This window comes from Furipterus horrens, unplaced genomic scaffold (genome assembly GCF_987537825.1).
Source record: "Furipterus horrens unplaced genomic scaffold, mFurHor1.1.pri manual_scaffold_3, whole genome shotgun sequence".
Taxonomy (NCBI): Eukaryota; Metazoa; Chordata; class Mammalia; order Chiroptera; family Furipteridae; genus Furipterus; species Furipterus horrens.
The window spans coordinates 168,374,083-168,386,273 of NW_028327173.1; the positions used below are offsets into that span (position 1 = coordinate 168,374,083).

General features: G+C 51.1%; 1 protein-coding gene across 1 annotated transcript in view; it reads right to left on the reverse strand.

Moving 5' to 3' along the window:
• Window positions 1–12,191, reverse strand: part of MEGF11 (multiple EGF like domains 11) — a 224,000-nt gene that overhangs the window by 21,996 nt on the left and 189,813 nt on the right. Inside the window, exons 10-14 of the mRNA XM_090268354.1 lie at window positions 9,151–9,271; window positions 8,144–8,307; window positions 7,131–7,233; window positions 2,957–3,103; window positions 2,479–2,613 (exon numbers count right to left, since the gene is read on the reverse strand). Of these exons, the coding sequence (XP_090124480.1) occupies window positions 2,479–2,613; window positions 2,957–3,103; window positions 7,131–7,233; window positions 8,144–8,307; window positions 9,151–9,271 (670 nt within the window). The remainder of the gene's footprint in view (window positions 1–2,478; window positions 2,614–2,956; window positions 3,104–7,130; window positions 7,234–8,143; window positions 8,308–9,150; window positions 9,272–12,191) is intronic.

A 12,191-nucleotide genomic window follows, 5' to 3' on the forward strand; every position in this document is an offset into this window, starting at 1 on the left:
AGGCACCTGGTGCCTCAGTTCTGTGTCCACTCCTCTCAATTCGTGGTTGGGACAAATAATAAAGGCAGCGTGGTATACCAAGCTCTCCAGCTGAAAGCCTCAGGTTTGGGTCATAGTTTTACTTTTGTTCAAAGAACACTTTCATTGCACTTCTGTGCACCAGACCCTACTCAAAGTGCTTCATAAGTACGAGTTCAATTACACTTGTAATACTCATTATATATTTTCATTATTATGTACTCCCTTTTATTAACTCGACTTCAGATGAGGAAACTGAGGTTCTGAGAGGTTAAGTAACTTGACCAAGGTCACACAAGTGGGAAGTTCTGCCTCTTATTGGCTAAGTACCTTTGTGCAAACTACATCACTCCTCCCAGTGATCCCTCATCTTTGAAATGGGGGTGATAAGCCTCAATCACTGACTTCAAGCTGTGCATTAATAGCTATGGGCTGGCTGGGGTCTGTGCTCCTGGCAAAACCCCCAGCTTCTTCCAGGGCAGGTCCGCTGCCAGGAGGATGACACACATCTCACCTGTTTGAAACATAGGCTCTGGCTTCAGCTTCCTGAAAAGCATGTAGCACCACCTCTTCTGGGAGGTGCTTGATTTGGGGAACCCATCCCTGAGTCCTGACCAGAGCCTCTCCATCTACTCCCATCTCCAAAACCAACTCAGCTTCTCTTACAAGGCAGTCTCATCTTCGAAGTCTTTCTCACGTACACAAGACTGACAAATTCACCCACAGAGCTGTTAATGCGATCAGTCTAATACATTAATTGGTCGACTTCTTAGCTGAATCAAGAGTGAGGCGAAGAGAGGGGTGATGGAGAGAAGGGGGGCTGGTGAAAAGAAAACATCTGGTTGTATTTAATCTACGTTTAATGATTCTGCATAAGCAATGCCTGTAATTTGTAACTCGCTGGAAAGCTGGTCATTAGAAAGTGTCAGTTCAATTTTTTACAAGGTTTGAGACTTAACCAGGGCAGTTGCCATTAATAGCAAACTGTATTAGATCTATATGTGGAAAATACTCATTAGGCCAGCGGGTGATAAATCAGACATCACAGGATCTGAGAGTTACTCCTCGGGCTGCTTAGGTCTTAATTTAGATCCAGCCTATCTGTATTGATGGCCGGGTCTCTGATGTTTAATAAGTAAACCTCCATGTGTCAGGTTGTGATTAAACTGTCCTAGGAGGGCTGCAAGCAAATGAAACTGTCACATATGCTTCCCTGGGGCCCAAACTTCTCATGACCTCAAAGCATCATGGAGTAAACTTTTCACTCATACATATTAACGGCCCATGCACTTAGAAAAATAGCCCAGCTCAGTGGTGCTTACTTATCAAAAGAATCTCTTCTCTGGGAAGTAGTGAGCTCTCAGTAGAAATATTTAAGCAGAGGCCAGATGAGATTCTTGCACAGGTGACCCTGAAGTTGCTTTTAGCTTTAAGTTTACCTTTGTCTAAGGTAAACTTACAGGTTGGAGTGCAAATTCTGCAACCTTGAGTCCAAAGCTGTTCTGCAGGCCCTGACTACCTTCTCAGTCCCTTTCCCACCTCCAGCTCCTCCATCCCTCAGCTGTCCCTACTGCTGGACCGTCGTGTGTCCACTCGCCTGTGCATGGCCCAGCCTGCTTCCTCTACTCGAATGCCTTTCTTCCTTCTTTGCCTTTCAAGCTAAGACCCAGTGAAGTCCTGCACAGAATGGAGCCGTACCCCCAAACGCACATTGTCCTGGTCTAAGTAAGCAATGAGCAATGGTCTGTGCTGGAGCCAGCTTCTACCTTTGCGCTGTTGTTAGATATTCAGGATTTCTGTAACCAGCGTTAAACCACTGGAACCTTGGAATCAGCCACAGGTGGGAATATTGTATCATGGAAATTTGCAAATGTTACAGATCGGGCCTCTCCCCCACAGAGGGCCAGGTTAGCAGCACGCCAAAGCTAATAAGCTTCCTCTACCTTTTCAACTCCTGCTGAGTGGGAGAGGTTGGGAGTTGGTGTAGGACTCTGCAGCTGAGACAGGAAAGCGGAGGGTGTGGGATTAGTGGGTGACTTTGGAAGGCCTGGAAAGTTGCCAGTTCCCGCTGAAGCCAGAGCCCACTCCTCTGAGCTCCCACAGCATTCTCTGTCTTTACCACTTGGCCCCCACATAAGCCACGTGGACCCCACCTACACTTATTTCACGTTTCATCCATTTAGCGTGGGCTTTGGAGTCAGAATTTGTTTCTCGCCCGGCCACTTGCTAGCTGTAAGACCATGGAGAGATGATTTAACCTCTGTGAGCCTGTGCCTTTAACTGCATCACGGTTTTGTCTCATGCGCTTTGGTGCCCGGGTCTTAGAAAGGCAAGCCCAGGCCCTGAAGAGGCAAGGAGCTGTCTCTGTAGAGTATGAGGAGTTCCCCAAACCCTTCCTTCCTGCCACTCCCCTCCCAGGTTACCTCGCCTCCCCTGCCCCGTCCTGCCCTGAGACGGTACCTTGGTTGCAGAGAGCTCCAGAGAATCCAGGGAGGCACTCACAGGTACCGCTGGCGTGGTGGCAGGGCCCACTGCTGTGCACACAGAGGGGGCATGGCTGGGCGCAGCCGTGGCCATAGAACCCAGGGGGACAGACTGAGGGTGAAGCAGAGATGTGGTCAGAAGCCCAAGGGGCACCAGCCAGCCTGGGCACCACCACGGTCCCACACAGTGTTGAAGGAAAGCTCCTCAAAAATATAGGAGAGCCACGCCCACCCTGCTCCTTGGAGGGCCTCTTTCTGCAGAGAGGAGCTGTGATCTGAACCCTGAACTTGGGGACAGAAAGCTAGGGGGAGAGGGGTCTCGAGGGAGGTATTTGATGGGGGCCGACTCTGAGAACCCAACCTCTCTCAGGTCAGAACTAGTTCCAGCTGGGAAGGGGTGGGGAGGACGAGCCATTTGAGGTCTGGAGGATGGGGGTAGAGGGGCTCAGCCTTACTTCTCTGGCATAAAGGTCCTCGGAAGCCAGGGGTACACTCGCAGCTTCCATCCTCTGGGGAGCAGGAGCCACCATTCTCACAGTTGCAGGAGATAGAGCAATTAGGGCCCCAGCGACCAGGTGGGCACGTGCTGTCACAGCGGATGCCTGTGGGCCAGAGGCAGGCTCAGATCAGTGGTAAGAGGGGCGAGGGCAAAAGGAAGGACAGTGGGCAGCATGAAGAGGTGGAGGCAAACAGTGTATGTGGGAATGTGGAAGGAAAATCCCAGCCAAGGTGTGGCCTATCAGGGAGGGCTTCCAGGAAGAGGCGATGCTGAAACTGAGTCCTGAGGGCTAAAGGGAAACTGAGCAGATAAAGGAAACCTTCCATGCAGAGAATAGGAGGCAGGAGGGAGAATCATGCCTTGAAAGAAAAAAAGACTGCCCATGGGGCTGCACTGTAAAGTGTAAAGGTGAGATACAGCAAGCGATGAGATTGTGGGAATAAGGGACCAGTTCATGGAGGGCCCCCTTCATTTTTGACATATTAGCTGGTATCCAAGGTTAGGCTTGGGAGAAACCAACTGGAACAAGTGAGTGCTGCTAATTGGGGGAGGGGGGGTTGTTCCCCAAGCTAGGAGTGAGCTACATGCCTGTTCACGTTAGCCCAGGAGCCACTGGTTCTTGCTAGGTCACAGACAGCCAGCTCCTGGGCAGGGCCCAGAGAGTGGGTGGTATCTTTCCAGGTTCTTTGGACCACAGTCTTCAGTGCAGTATGTACTTTATATCATAAGTGCACATATATGCATAATAGAAACCAAGTCTTTGAAAAATAACTTACTGTGTATGATGCACTCTGATATTTTCTCTGCACTGTGATATATTCTATTCATTTAAAAGAAAGAAAGAAAGAAAAGCTAGTAGTGACCCAACAAATGGATTTAATGACCCTCAGTTTGCCAAAGGGCAGCCTATAGGGAATGGATGGAATTTCTCAATAAGAAAGAGGAGCAAGGCCTACACATTCTTTTTGAGCTGAGAGAGAGGAAGAATGTGTTAAGGGTGATTACCTCCAAAGGCTAAGAAGGAATTTTAAAAGGCCTGAGGCAGGAGGCCCCAGCACTGGAGTGGGGTTTGCTCCCAGGCAGAAAGGCTTCTAGTCTCAAATGTATTAATTAGGTGAATGGACTGGGTGGGCCCTGGAGACCTGTGTGGCTTTGGAAGGTGAATATCAGAAGCTCAGAGAGGAGCAGAATTAGTATAAAAATCATGCCTGCCTTGTTATAAGGACAGGGATTTTGAGAGAAAGAAAAAGGTAGGAAGACACTCAGGTCCCATGAACAGTGCTAGTCCTAGCAGCAGTGGGAGAATGGAGTGACCAATTAAAGAGGGAGGCTGGAATCATACAAGCCCATCCAGGCTGGTGGGGAAACGGCTGGAGAGGCGAGAGAGGAAGGGGAGGCAACAGGCTTCACTCATCCTCCAGTGCCTCACCCTAGCCCAGCACCCCACTCCCTCCCTGTCAACGCTCCAGTCCACGGCAGGCTTCGGGCCTCAGATGCTCCTCTCCAGGAACTAGGTCTCTATGTGGAAGGCAAGGGTGGGGGCTTCTCCTCAGGTTATGGGCTGTTTCCCCAGTGAGAATCTGGCAGCCCCATTTCACCCCTTGATGGAGGTCTCTCCCAGTGGAGTGTCAGGTGCACAAGCAGTGCATCTTGGATGAGCACCATCGGTTGACTGGACAGGAGCCTGGACGGGGAAACCACGAAGCTGTGCAGAACCAGAAGCCATGATCTGTCCCAAGGAACACTTTTGCCTATGGTTGTTGAAAACCCAGAATTCAGATTGCAGGCTGAGGGACACTGCTGTTCCTGAGAGGGCACATGGGACTAAGGTGGACTCCACCCACCTGCATATCCAGCATTCTTTGCCAGCTGACCAAGCTTGTGGATCACACGTAGACCCAGCTCTCCCCCAGAACTATATGCAGATGTTACTATGATTAATAAAACACACTGCTTGCAAAGCACCCTGCATAAAACACCCTGAATTTATGGCAGTGATTTGTTATTGTTTCCCCCTAAATGGTGTATATTAAAAGTACAGCTATTCTCATATGTGGGGTCCTTAGAATGTTTTCATGTCAGAAAAGGGTCCTCGTCTTGGAGATTAAAACCACAGGGACAAGGTGGTTACGCCCAGTTTGCAGGTGACTGCAAAGGCTCAATGGGTTATAGGATTTGGCAATTATTCTATTCTAGGCCTGGTTCTGTGGGAGTGGGGCTCACGTTTGAGCTTCTTTTATATCCTAAGAGCTACCTGGAAAATAAGACATTGGGACCTAAGCAGGGAGAAGGGCTTAGGGTTCCCACTGTGTGGCGTGCCCAATTCTAGAAGGGGACTTATTAATGTGGTCAAAGGGGCTGACCTTGGCCTGGGGCTAGGCTCTCAAACTACAGCTGATGAAGACACATAGCTTCATCAGCTACCTTCTCTAGGCCCTGTTTTCCCTATAGTTGAAGGTGGATAATAAGGTCCCTCCCTTCTAATCCCTAGGAACCCTCCACGCATTTATATTGGTGGGCTAAGAATCCACATATTGTGACCTCTAGTTCATGCCACAAGGCCAGCAGCAACTCAGCAGCCCCTTATCCTTCAGGACTTGCTTAGGACCCGCCTTCTCCAGAAAGCCTTCCTGGATGTCTTCCCAGGGATTCAAGCATCTAATTTACAATCACCAGCATACAGCTTTGTCCCCCACTATTATCTGAATGTTTCATACATGAGTCCTGTCTCCCCTGCTGGCAACCTGAAGACAGGGACTATGGTTTCCTAACACATTTGACCCTCCTTTTTTGGTGCTTATAATGGACAGGGATACGAGCTTGGTCCTTTTTGCATCTCTAGTGCTCAGCACAATGTCTGGTACATAATAGGTGCTCAGGGACTACTGCTGTGTGTGAGTTTTGCCGGGTCTGACACAGTGCTGGGCACATGGTAGGTACCAAATAAAGACTTGGTGACTGCTTGAGTCAGGAAATGCTAATTCAGTGAATAAAAGGCTCCCCCTGAAAATGCAATCCTGTGTCTTCCATCCCTTGTCACAAATTTCCTGAGAACTTGGGCACCTCCCTTTTCTTATCTGTCACGTAAACAGATTGAAGTAGATCATGTTCAAGGTCTCCTTAACTTTGGGAGGAAAAACCATATACAGTATATGGTTATAGGCCAGCTTATTTCAATTTATCTCAGTAAGTGTGTAGTAAGCACCTACTGTGTGCAGGGCAAGATGAATTAGACATGATACCAGTCATCAAGAAGCCTGTGGGGGCGGGGGGGGAGAAGAAGCCTGTTGTTCACGGGGACAAGGGGTAAAGACACGCACACACTGGGCCCAGGAAAACTGGTGTCATGCAAAGGTACAAGCAGTGTGCTGGGGGCTGGGGAGTTGGGGGCTGGGGGGTGGGGAGGACTCACTGGGAGGGAGGCTGGGGCTTGTACCCCATCCTCTCCCTACCTCTCCTTGGTGTCCTTCTGCATGATAAACCTCATGTCATCAATCGCTCCTTTGAAATGACTTCAGAACCATGTTTGGGGAAATTAGCTTTAGAACAGCAGAGGCTTTGCTGAAAGGTTGTCCATCAAAGACAGAATTTCTCAAGTACCAGATGTCATTAAAATCTTATCGGCTCACTTGAAATTAAGGCAATGAAAAATTAAAGTGGATTTCTATGTGGCTCCAGCTAAGCGTCTAGGGTGCCAGTGTACCAGAGGGCAGGGCAAGGGGGGCCAGGTTGAAGATGCTGCAGAGGAAGCTGTGTGCCTGGCCTTGAGCTGCTCAGAAACTTCCTGCTTGTGGAGAACAAAGGCTGCAGCCCGGCTAAGGAGGAAGTTCCTTGTCCCTCCACCATATCTTCCACAAATACCTACAGCCACCAGGTGTCAGCATCTGTTTGACTCTTTACCAGCGTGCCCCTACCCTGTAGAAGACAGCCTGCAAATAGGTGTTCAATAAATATGTGTTTTCTCGAATGGGATGGAATGGAGAAGTGAAGCCCAGGAAATAAAGGGGAAGGTGCCTATTTAAGGGAGCAAGAAGAAGAAGTAGTGATGGAGGGAGCAGTCAAGAGAAGAAGGAGAATACCAAGAGCCCAGTTTCCCAGGTCCTGGCTGGTGGGGATGCAGAAGGGGTTACCTGTCCATCCGGCCAGACAGCAGCAGTGGCCTGTGACAGGATCACAGCCATCAGCATGGCTGCAGTCACAGCGCTCACTGCAGTTTGGCCCAAATGTGCCATCCTGTGGACAGAGGGGAGAGAAATGATCAGATCTGGACCTCCAGAGCTTCACACACTTCTGTTGGATTTTGAAGACAAAACAGCCACTGCCCCACAAGGATGCAGGATGACTCGGGCTGGGACACAGTGAGAGCACTTTTTATAGTGGGACCAGCATGGCCGTGAATAATTTGCTGGCTACATTAACAAGAACATGGGATTTGGAAGGAGGGAGGTGATGCCCCTGCCCTGCTTCTCACGGGTGAGACTCAGAAGGCTATAATGGCCATTAATTAAAATTGTAAGTGAAAATGTGCTTTGCAAACTGCAACATATTGATCACATGTGAGGAATGAATGATTTATTCTTTGTTACTGTGGAAGAAGGTGGTACTCATGCAGCAATATCACATCAGTTGGTTTAACTTATTTGTATCTTAGACTGAGATCCAGTCATTAAGTCTAGGTGGTTATTGCCGAGTAGTACTTGGTTTAGTCCTCCCACACCCTGATCATAAAATTATAGACACTGGAACCAGAAAGAAGCTTGGACATGATCTGCCAAGGCATGGCAATTCTGATGATTAGTAAGGGCTGTCCTGTAGCACTGTGTCGTGAAGGATTCTGAAGCTGCACTTGGGCTCAGGTAAATGTGCCAAGTCAGCTCTCGGTCCTTTTCTGAGAGCTGCAAGGGGATAGGGCTGCCACACGGCCACATCACCCTATCTGCCAAGTATCTGCCACTTTATAGATGAGAGGGCTGAGGCCCGCAGGAGGAAAGTGACCGCAGAGAGGGGAGAACTGGGGCTGAGGCCTGAGCCGAGGTTTCCACACGGGCTCTTCTCTGTACGCCTCTGTGGACCAAGTAACCACAGGGAAAGGGGATGAGGGGACTCTGGGCCCACAAGGTCCTCTCCAGCCCTGGACACTCACCGGGCAGGGCAGCTCGCAGGCGTCTCCCAGCCAGCCGGGGGTGCAGGAGCAAGAGCCGTCTGTGGGGCTGCAGGCCGCCCCATTGGCACAGGTGCAGCTCTCATTGCAGTTCAGGCCCCACGTCCCGCTGGGACATGGCAGGGTGCAGTCGAGGCCCTGCCACCCTGAGGGGAGGGCAGGAGGCTGTCAGCTCTCCATTCAGGCCCAGCATAGCTTTCTGCTCACTCCCCCCAAACCCACATTTCTCCGATCGCTGGGTTAGGACCCACATACCACATAGAGTCCACTCAGAAACATGCGCGGCTGTTAAGGGGGCTGGAGCCAGAATGCGGGTCTCCTGCCTCCCAGTTCTCACTGCTTTTGCTGTGGGCTGATGACCCTACCTGGGACAGGGAATCAGCCCAGGTGCGGAGGGCTATCTCAGCCCAGGGTGCAGTCAGCCCGCTTCTCTCAGGGCCTTTGCTTTGGGGACAGCCTCCTTTCCCACCCCTGAGGCCAGCCACTGGCCTGTTTGCCCTCAGATCCATTTTTCCCCTTCCCCTGCCCTGTCTGTGTCCCAGGGGGCGGAGCCCAGCGGCTGCATGCCTGAGCTCCCCATCCCCAGCTCCCCGGTGGGCTCGTCAATGGGAGAGCTGGCCCACAGACTGGAGGGCATGAGCAGGACAGACACCAGGTTCCTTGTCTTCTTTCTCTGCCTCGGGCAGGGCCTCAGTGGCGGCTGAGTCTCCTTCCTGCACCAGCACTATGGTGCTGTCCCTCTGCCCATGTCCCCGCTCCCACCAGCTGGCCCTCACTCCTCCCATAGCTGCATTCTGAGTTCTCACCTACCCTTGTAGGCTCCTTCAGCCCTTCTCACACCATGGTAACAAATCCCCTTGGTAACAAGTCCCCAGCATGGGTTTCCTTGGCTGGAACCTGACATACAGGCCCCCTGTCCCCTCAACTGGTGGCCCCCAGGGCAGTGTGCACATCTGAGGGGTTTGGGGTAGGGAAAGAAGGCGCATTACCTTCCTTGCAGGTACAGGAGCCATCTACTGGGGAGCAGGTACCACCATTGTTACAGCTACAAACGGATGAACAGTTGGGGCCGTAGGTCCCTGCTGCACAGGGAACTGCACAGACCTCCCCCTGGAAAAGGAGGAAGTGAATTTTGGATCAGAGGTTGCCCCATGCTGGGCAGCTGTGATAGGCAGAATGATGAGCCCTACCTTCTCCTTACCCAAGACGTCCATGTTCTAATCCCTGAAATCTGTGAGTGTGTTACCTTACATGGCAAAGGGGATTTTGCAGAAATGATTAAGGACTTTGAAATGGAGAAGCTTGGATTATGCCGGTGGGCCCAATCTAATCTTACACAAGGCTTTAGAAGTAAACAATAACCGAAAAGGTAGCCTTGAGATGTCCTCCACCTGCCTGCGTTGACTTTGAGGAAGGCAGCGGCTTCTAGAAGTTAGGACCCACTCTCGTTTTACAGCCAGCAAGAAGAGGGGGACCAGGGTCCGACAACCCTAGTCACTGAATTCTGCCAACAACCTGAACGAGCAGGTAATAGATTCTCCCCTAGAACCCCCAGAAAGGAACACAGCCTGCCAACATCTTGACTTTAGTCCTAGGAGACCCACAGTAGACTTCTGACCTACAGAAATGTAAGATAATAAATTTGGTTTGTTTTAAGCCAGTAGATTGTGCTAATTTGTTACAGCAGTAGTAGGAAACCAATATAGTGATCCTCATCAGTTGAGGGAGGGTCAGGCTTCCAGACCACAGCTCGAGGATGGGCAAAGCCCCCAGGGAACTTGACCCCTGAATCTGTATTAGGCCATAGCAGCACAGAATTTAATCCTTTGCCTTTCAATTTTATTTGATTGTCACCAGCAACCCCATGATACAGAAACTAATTTCCTATCCCTATTTACCCGAATCTCAGAGAAGTAAACATAAGTAATAGTAGCTAATGCTTATTAAGTGCTTTCTCAATATCAGGCACCATGCATACATCATCTCATTTAATCCTTGCAAGACCCTCAGGAGATAGAAACTATTGCCTCAGCTTTATTCCTACTCAGTAGAACAACTTTATAGAGCAGTTACGTAACTCAGCCCAGGTCATAGAGCTAAAATGGTTGGCCTCTATTTGAACCCAGGCTGGCTGTTGAACCCTTCTGTTACCAGGTGTCATAAACCATCTTACCTGGGATTGAGGTTAGCGAGCCCTTGAGAATACCTGCTGTGAGGGCCAAGAGAAGCAGGACTGGGCGGAGGGAGAAACTGAACTGAGGTTCAGTTGCAACAAGGGCCTTAGCTGATTTGTGAGGAAGCTCTGGAGCTGGAATGGCCCTTGGAATTGTCCCACAAGGGGGAAGGGAGGGAGAGCCAAGCAGCCCCACCCACTGGCCCGGGAAGGGGCACAGCTTCCGGCCAATCTCTGGCTGAGGGCCATTTCTGGAGAGGGGCTCAGCCTGGAGCCTCTAAGTTCCCTGCAGCTGGGAGGAAGGAGTGCCTCCATCCTAAATTGTGACCTTGGGTGGTCCACCCCAGCACCCATCATGCCAGGCATTTTTGGGCAGGCTATTAGCTCCAGTAGGGAGTTCAGAGTGAGGGTGTTACAGAGCAGGGGAACCAGGGCAGGGACTTCAGAAGGCTTGAGGTGGGGGATGGGGGAGCCTTCAGTTAATCAGAGGAGAGTGCGGTCCAGGCCAACCGGGTGACAAGTGTGGACAAGAGTGCAGAGGAGTGTGAGAACTGAGGATGTCCTAGGGGCACCTGGAGGCAGGTGTTTTGTGTAGTAAGGGAGAGGGAGATATTTAAACTGGGAGTTGGAAGCCTTGAAGGTCAGGTAAGGGCTTTGTTCTCCGAGTCCCCCGGGACATGCTTCCCCACCCAGAACCCACTTTGGAGCTGCCCGTGCTAGTGCCCATGGTCACTGGATGTGGAATGCCCACTGCCTTCCCCTAGGGAGCATCTCCAGCCAGCTGCTCAGGTCTGACACAGAGGCTTACTGTGGGAATGCTGATGCTGATTGGACCCCAGACCAGAGCTTGTCTGAGCCTCAACTGGCTGTGTGACATTGGAGAGGTTACCGCCACTCTGAGCCTCAGTTCCAGCACCTGTGAAATGACTGACTTGGAGTAGAGGAGCTCACCTCCCAACTCTAAGGGTCCCACAGCTGGCCTCACCTCCCATTTAGGCCACAGAGAGACCCAAGTTTACAGGCCCTTGGCAGAGGAAGGCTCCTCTCCAGCTCTTTCCTCCTCCTGCCTCACTGGCGCTGGTTGGGTCAGGGAGGAGAGACTGGGGTGCAGAGTCCTGCAGCAGAAACCTCCATGGTTCCCACTCTCTCCCCTGCCAGGCCCTGGCAGGCCCTGACCAGCTGGAGTCTTGCCAGTGCTCCCATTACCCAGACAATTTTAATTTCTCCCAGACTATAAATAGCCCATAAGAATATATTTAAGCCCTGAGCGCCTTGGCCCAGGTGCAAACTGCATGCACAGTTTATGCTTTTCTCTGCCTGAGTTTACATTGAGGGCAGTTTCCCTCCTGGAGCCCTCATTTGTGTCCCCAGTCCCGGTCCTCCTGGGAGGCCCCAAGGGGCCTGTGTGCCCAGCTGAGGATCTGCCAGAGGGGCTCAGAGAGGACTCTCCACCCTAGGCCTGCTTCAGCCTGCTCCCCAGGATGCTTTACCTGGGCCCCCTTTTCTCCCAACACAGCCCATGCAAGGACATGGACTGTCAGCTTGGTCTTCTAACAGCGCTGGGAGGCAACCAGGTGGAAAGGACTTTCTGCTTCCCAGAGAAAGAAGCGGAGGCTCAGAGAAGGGCAGTGGCTTGTCCAGGGTCCCACAGTGTATTAGTGAGGGTGAAGGAGAAAAACCACACCTTCCTTCCAGATGGGGGCAGAGCCCATTGGTTAGAGAACGGACTCTGGTGCCATCCTCCTGTGTCACCTTGTGCAATTGACTAAACCACTTGGGGACTCAGTTCCTCCATCTGTAAAATGAGAATAACAACATCCCTACTTCATAGGATTGTTAAGATTAAATTAGTCATCA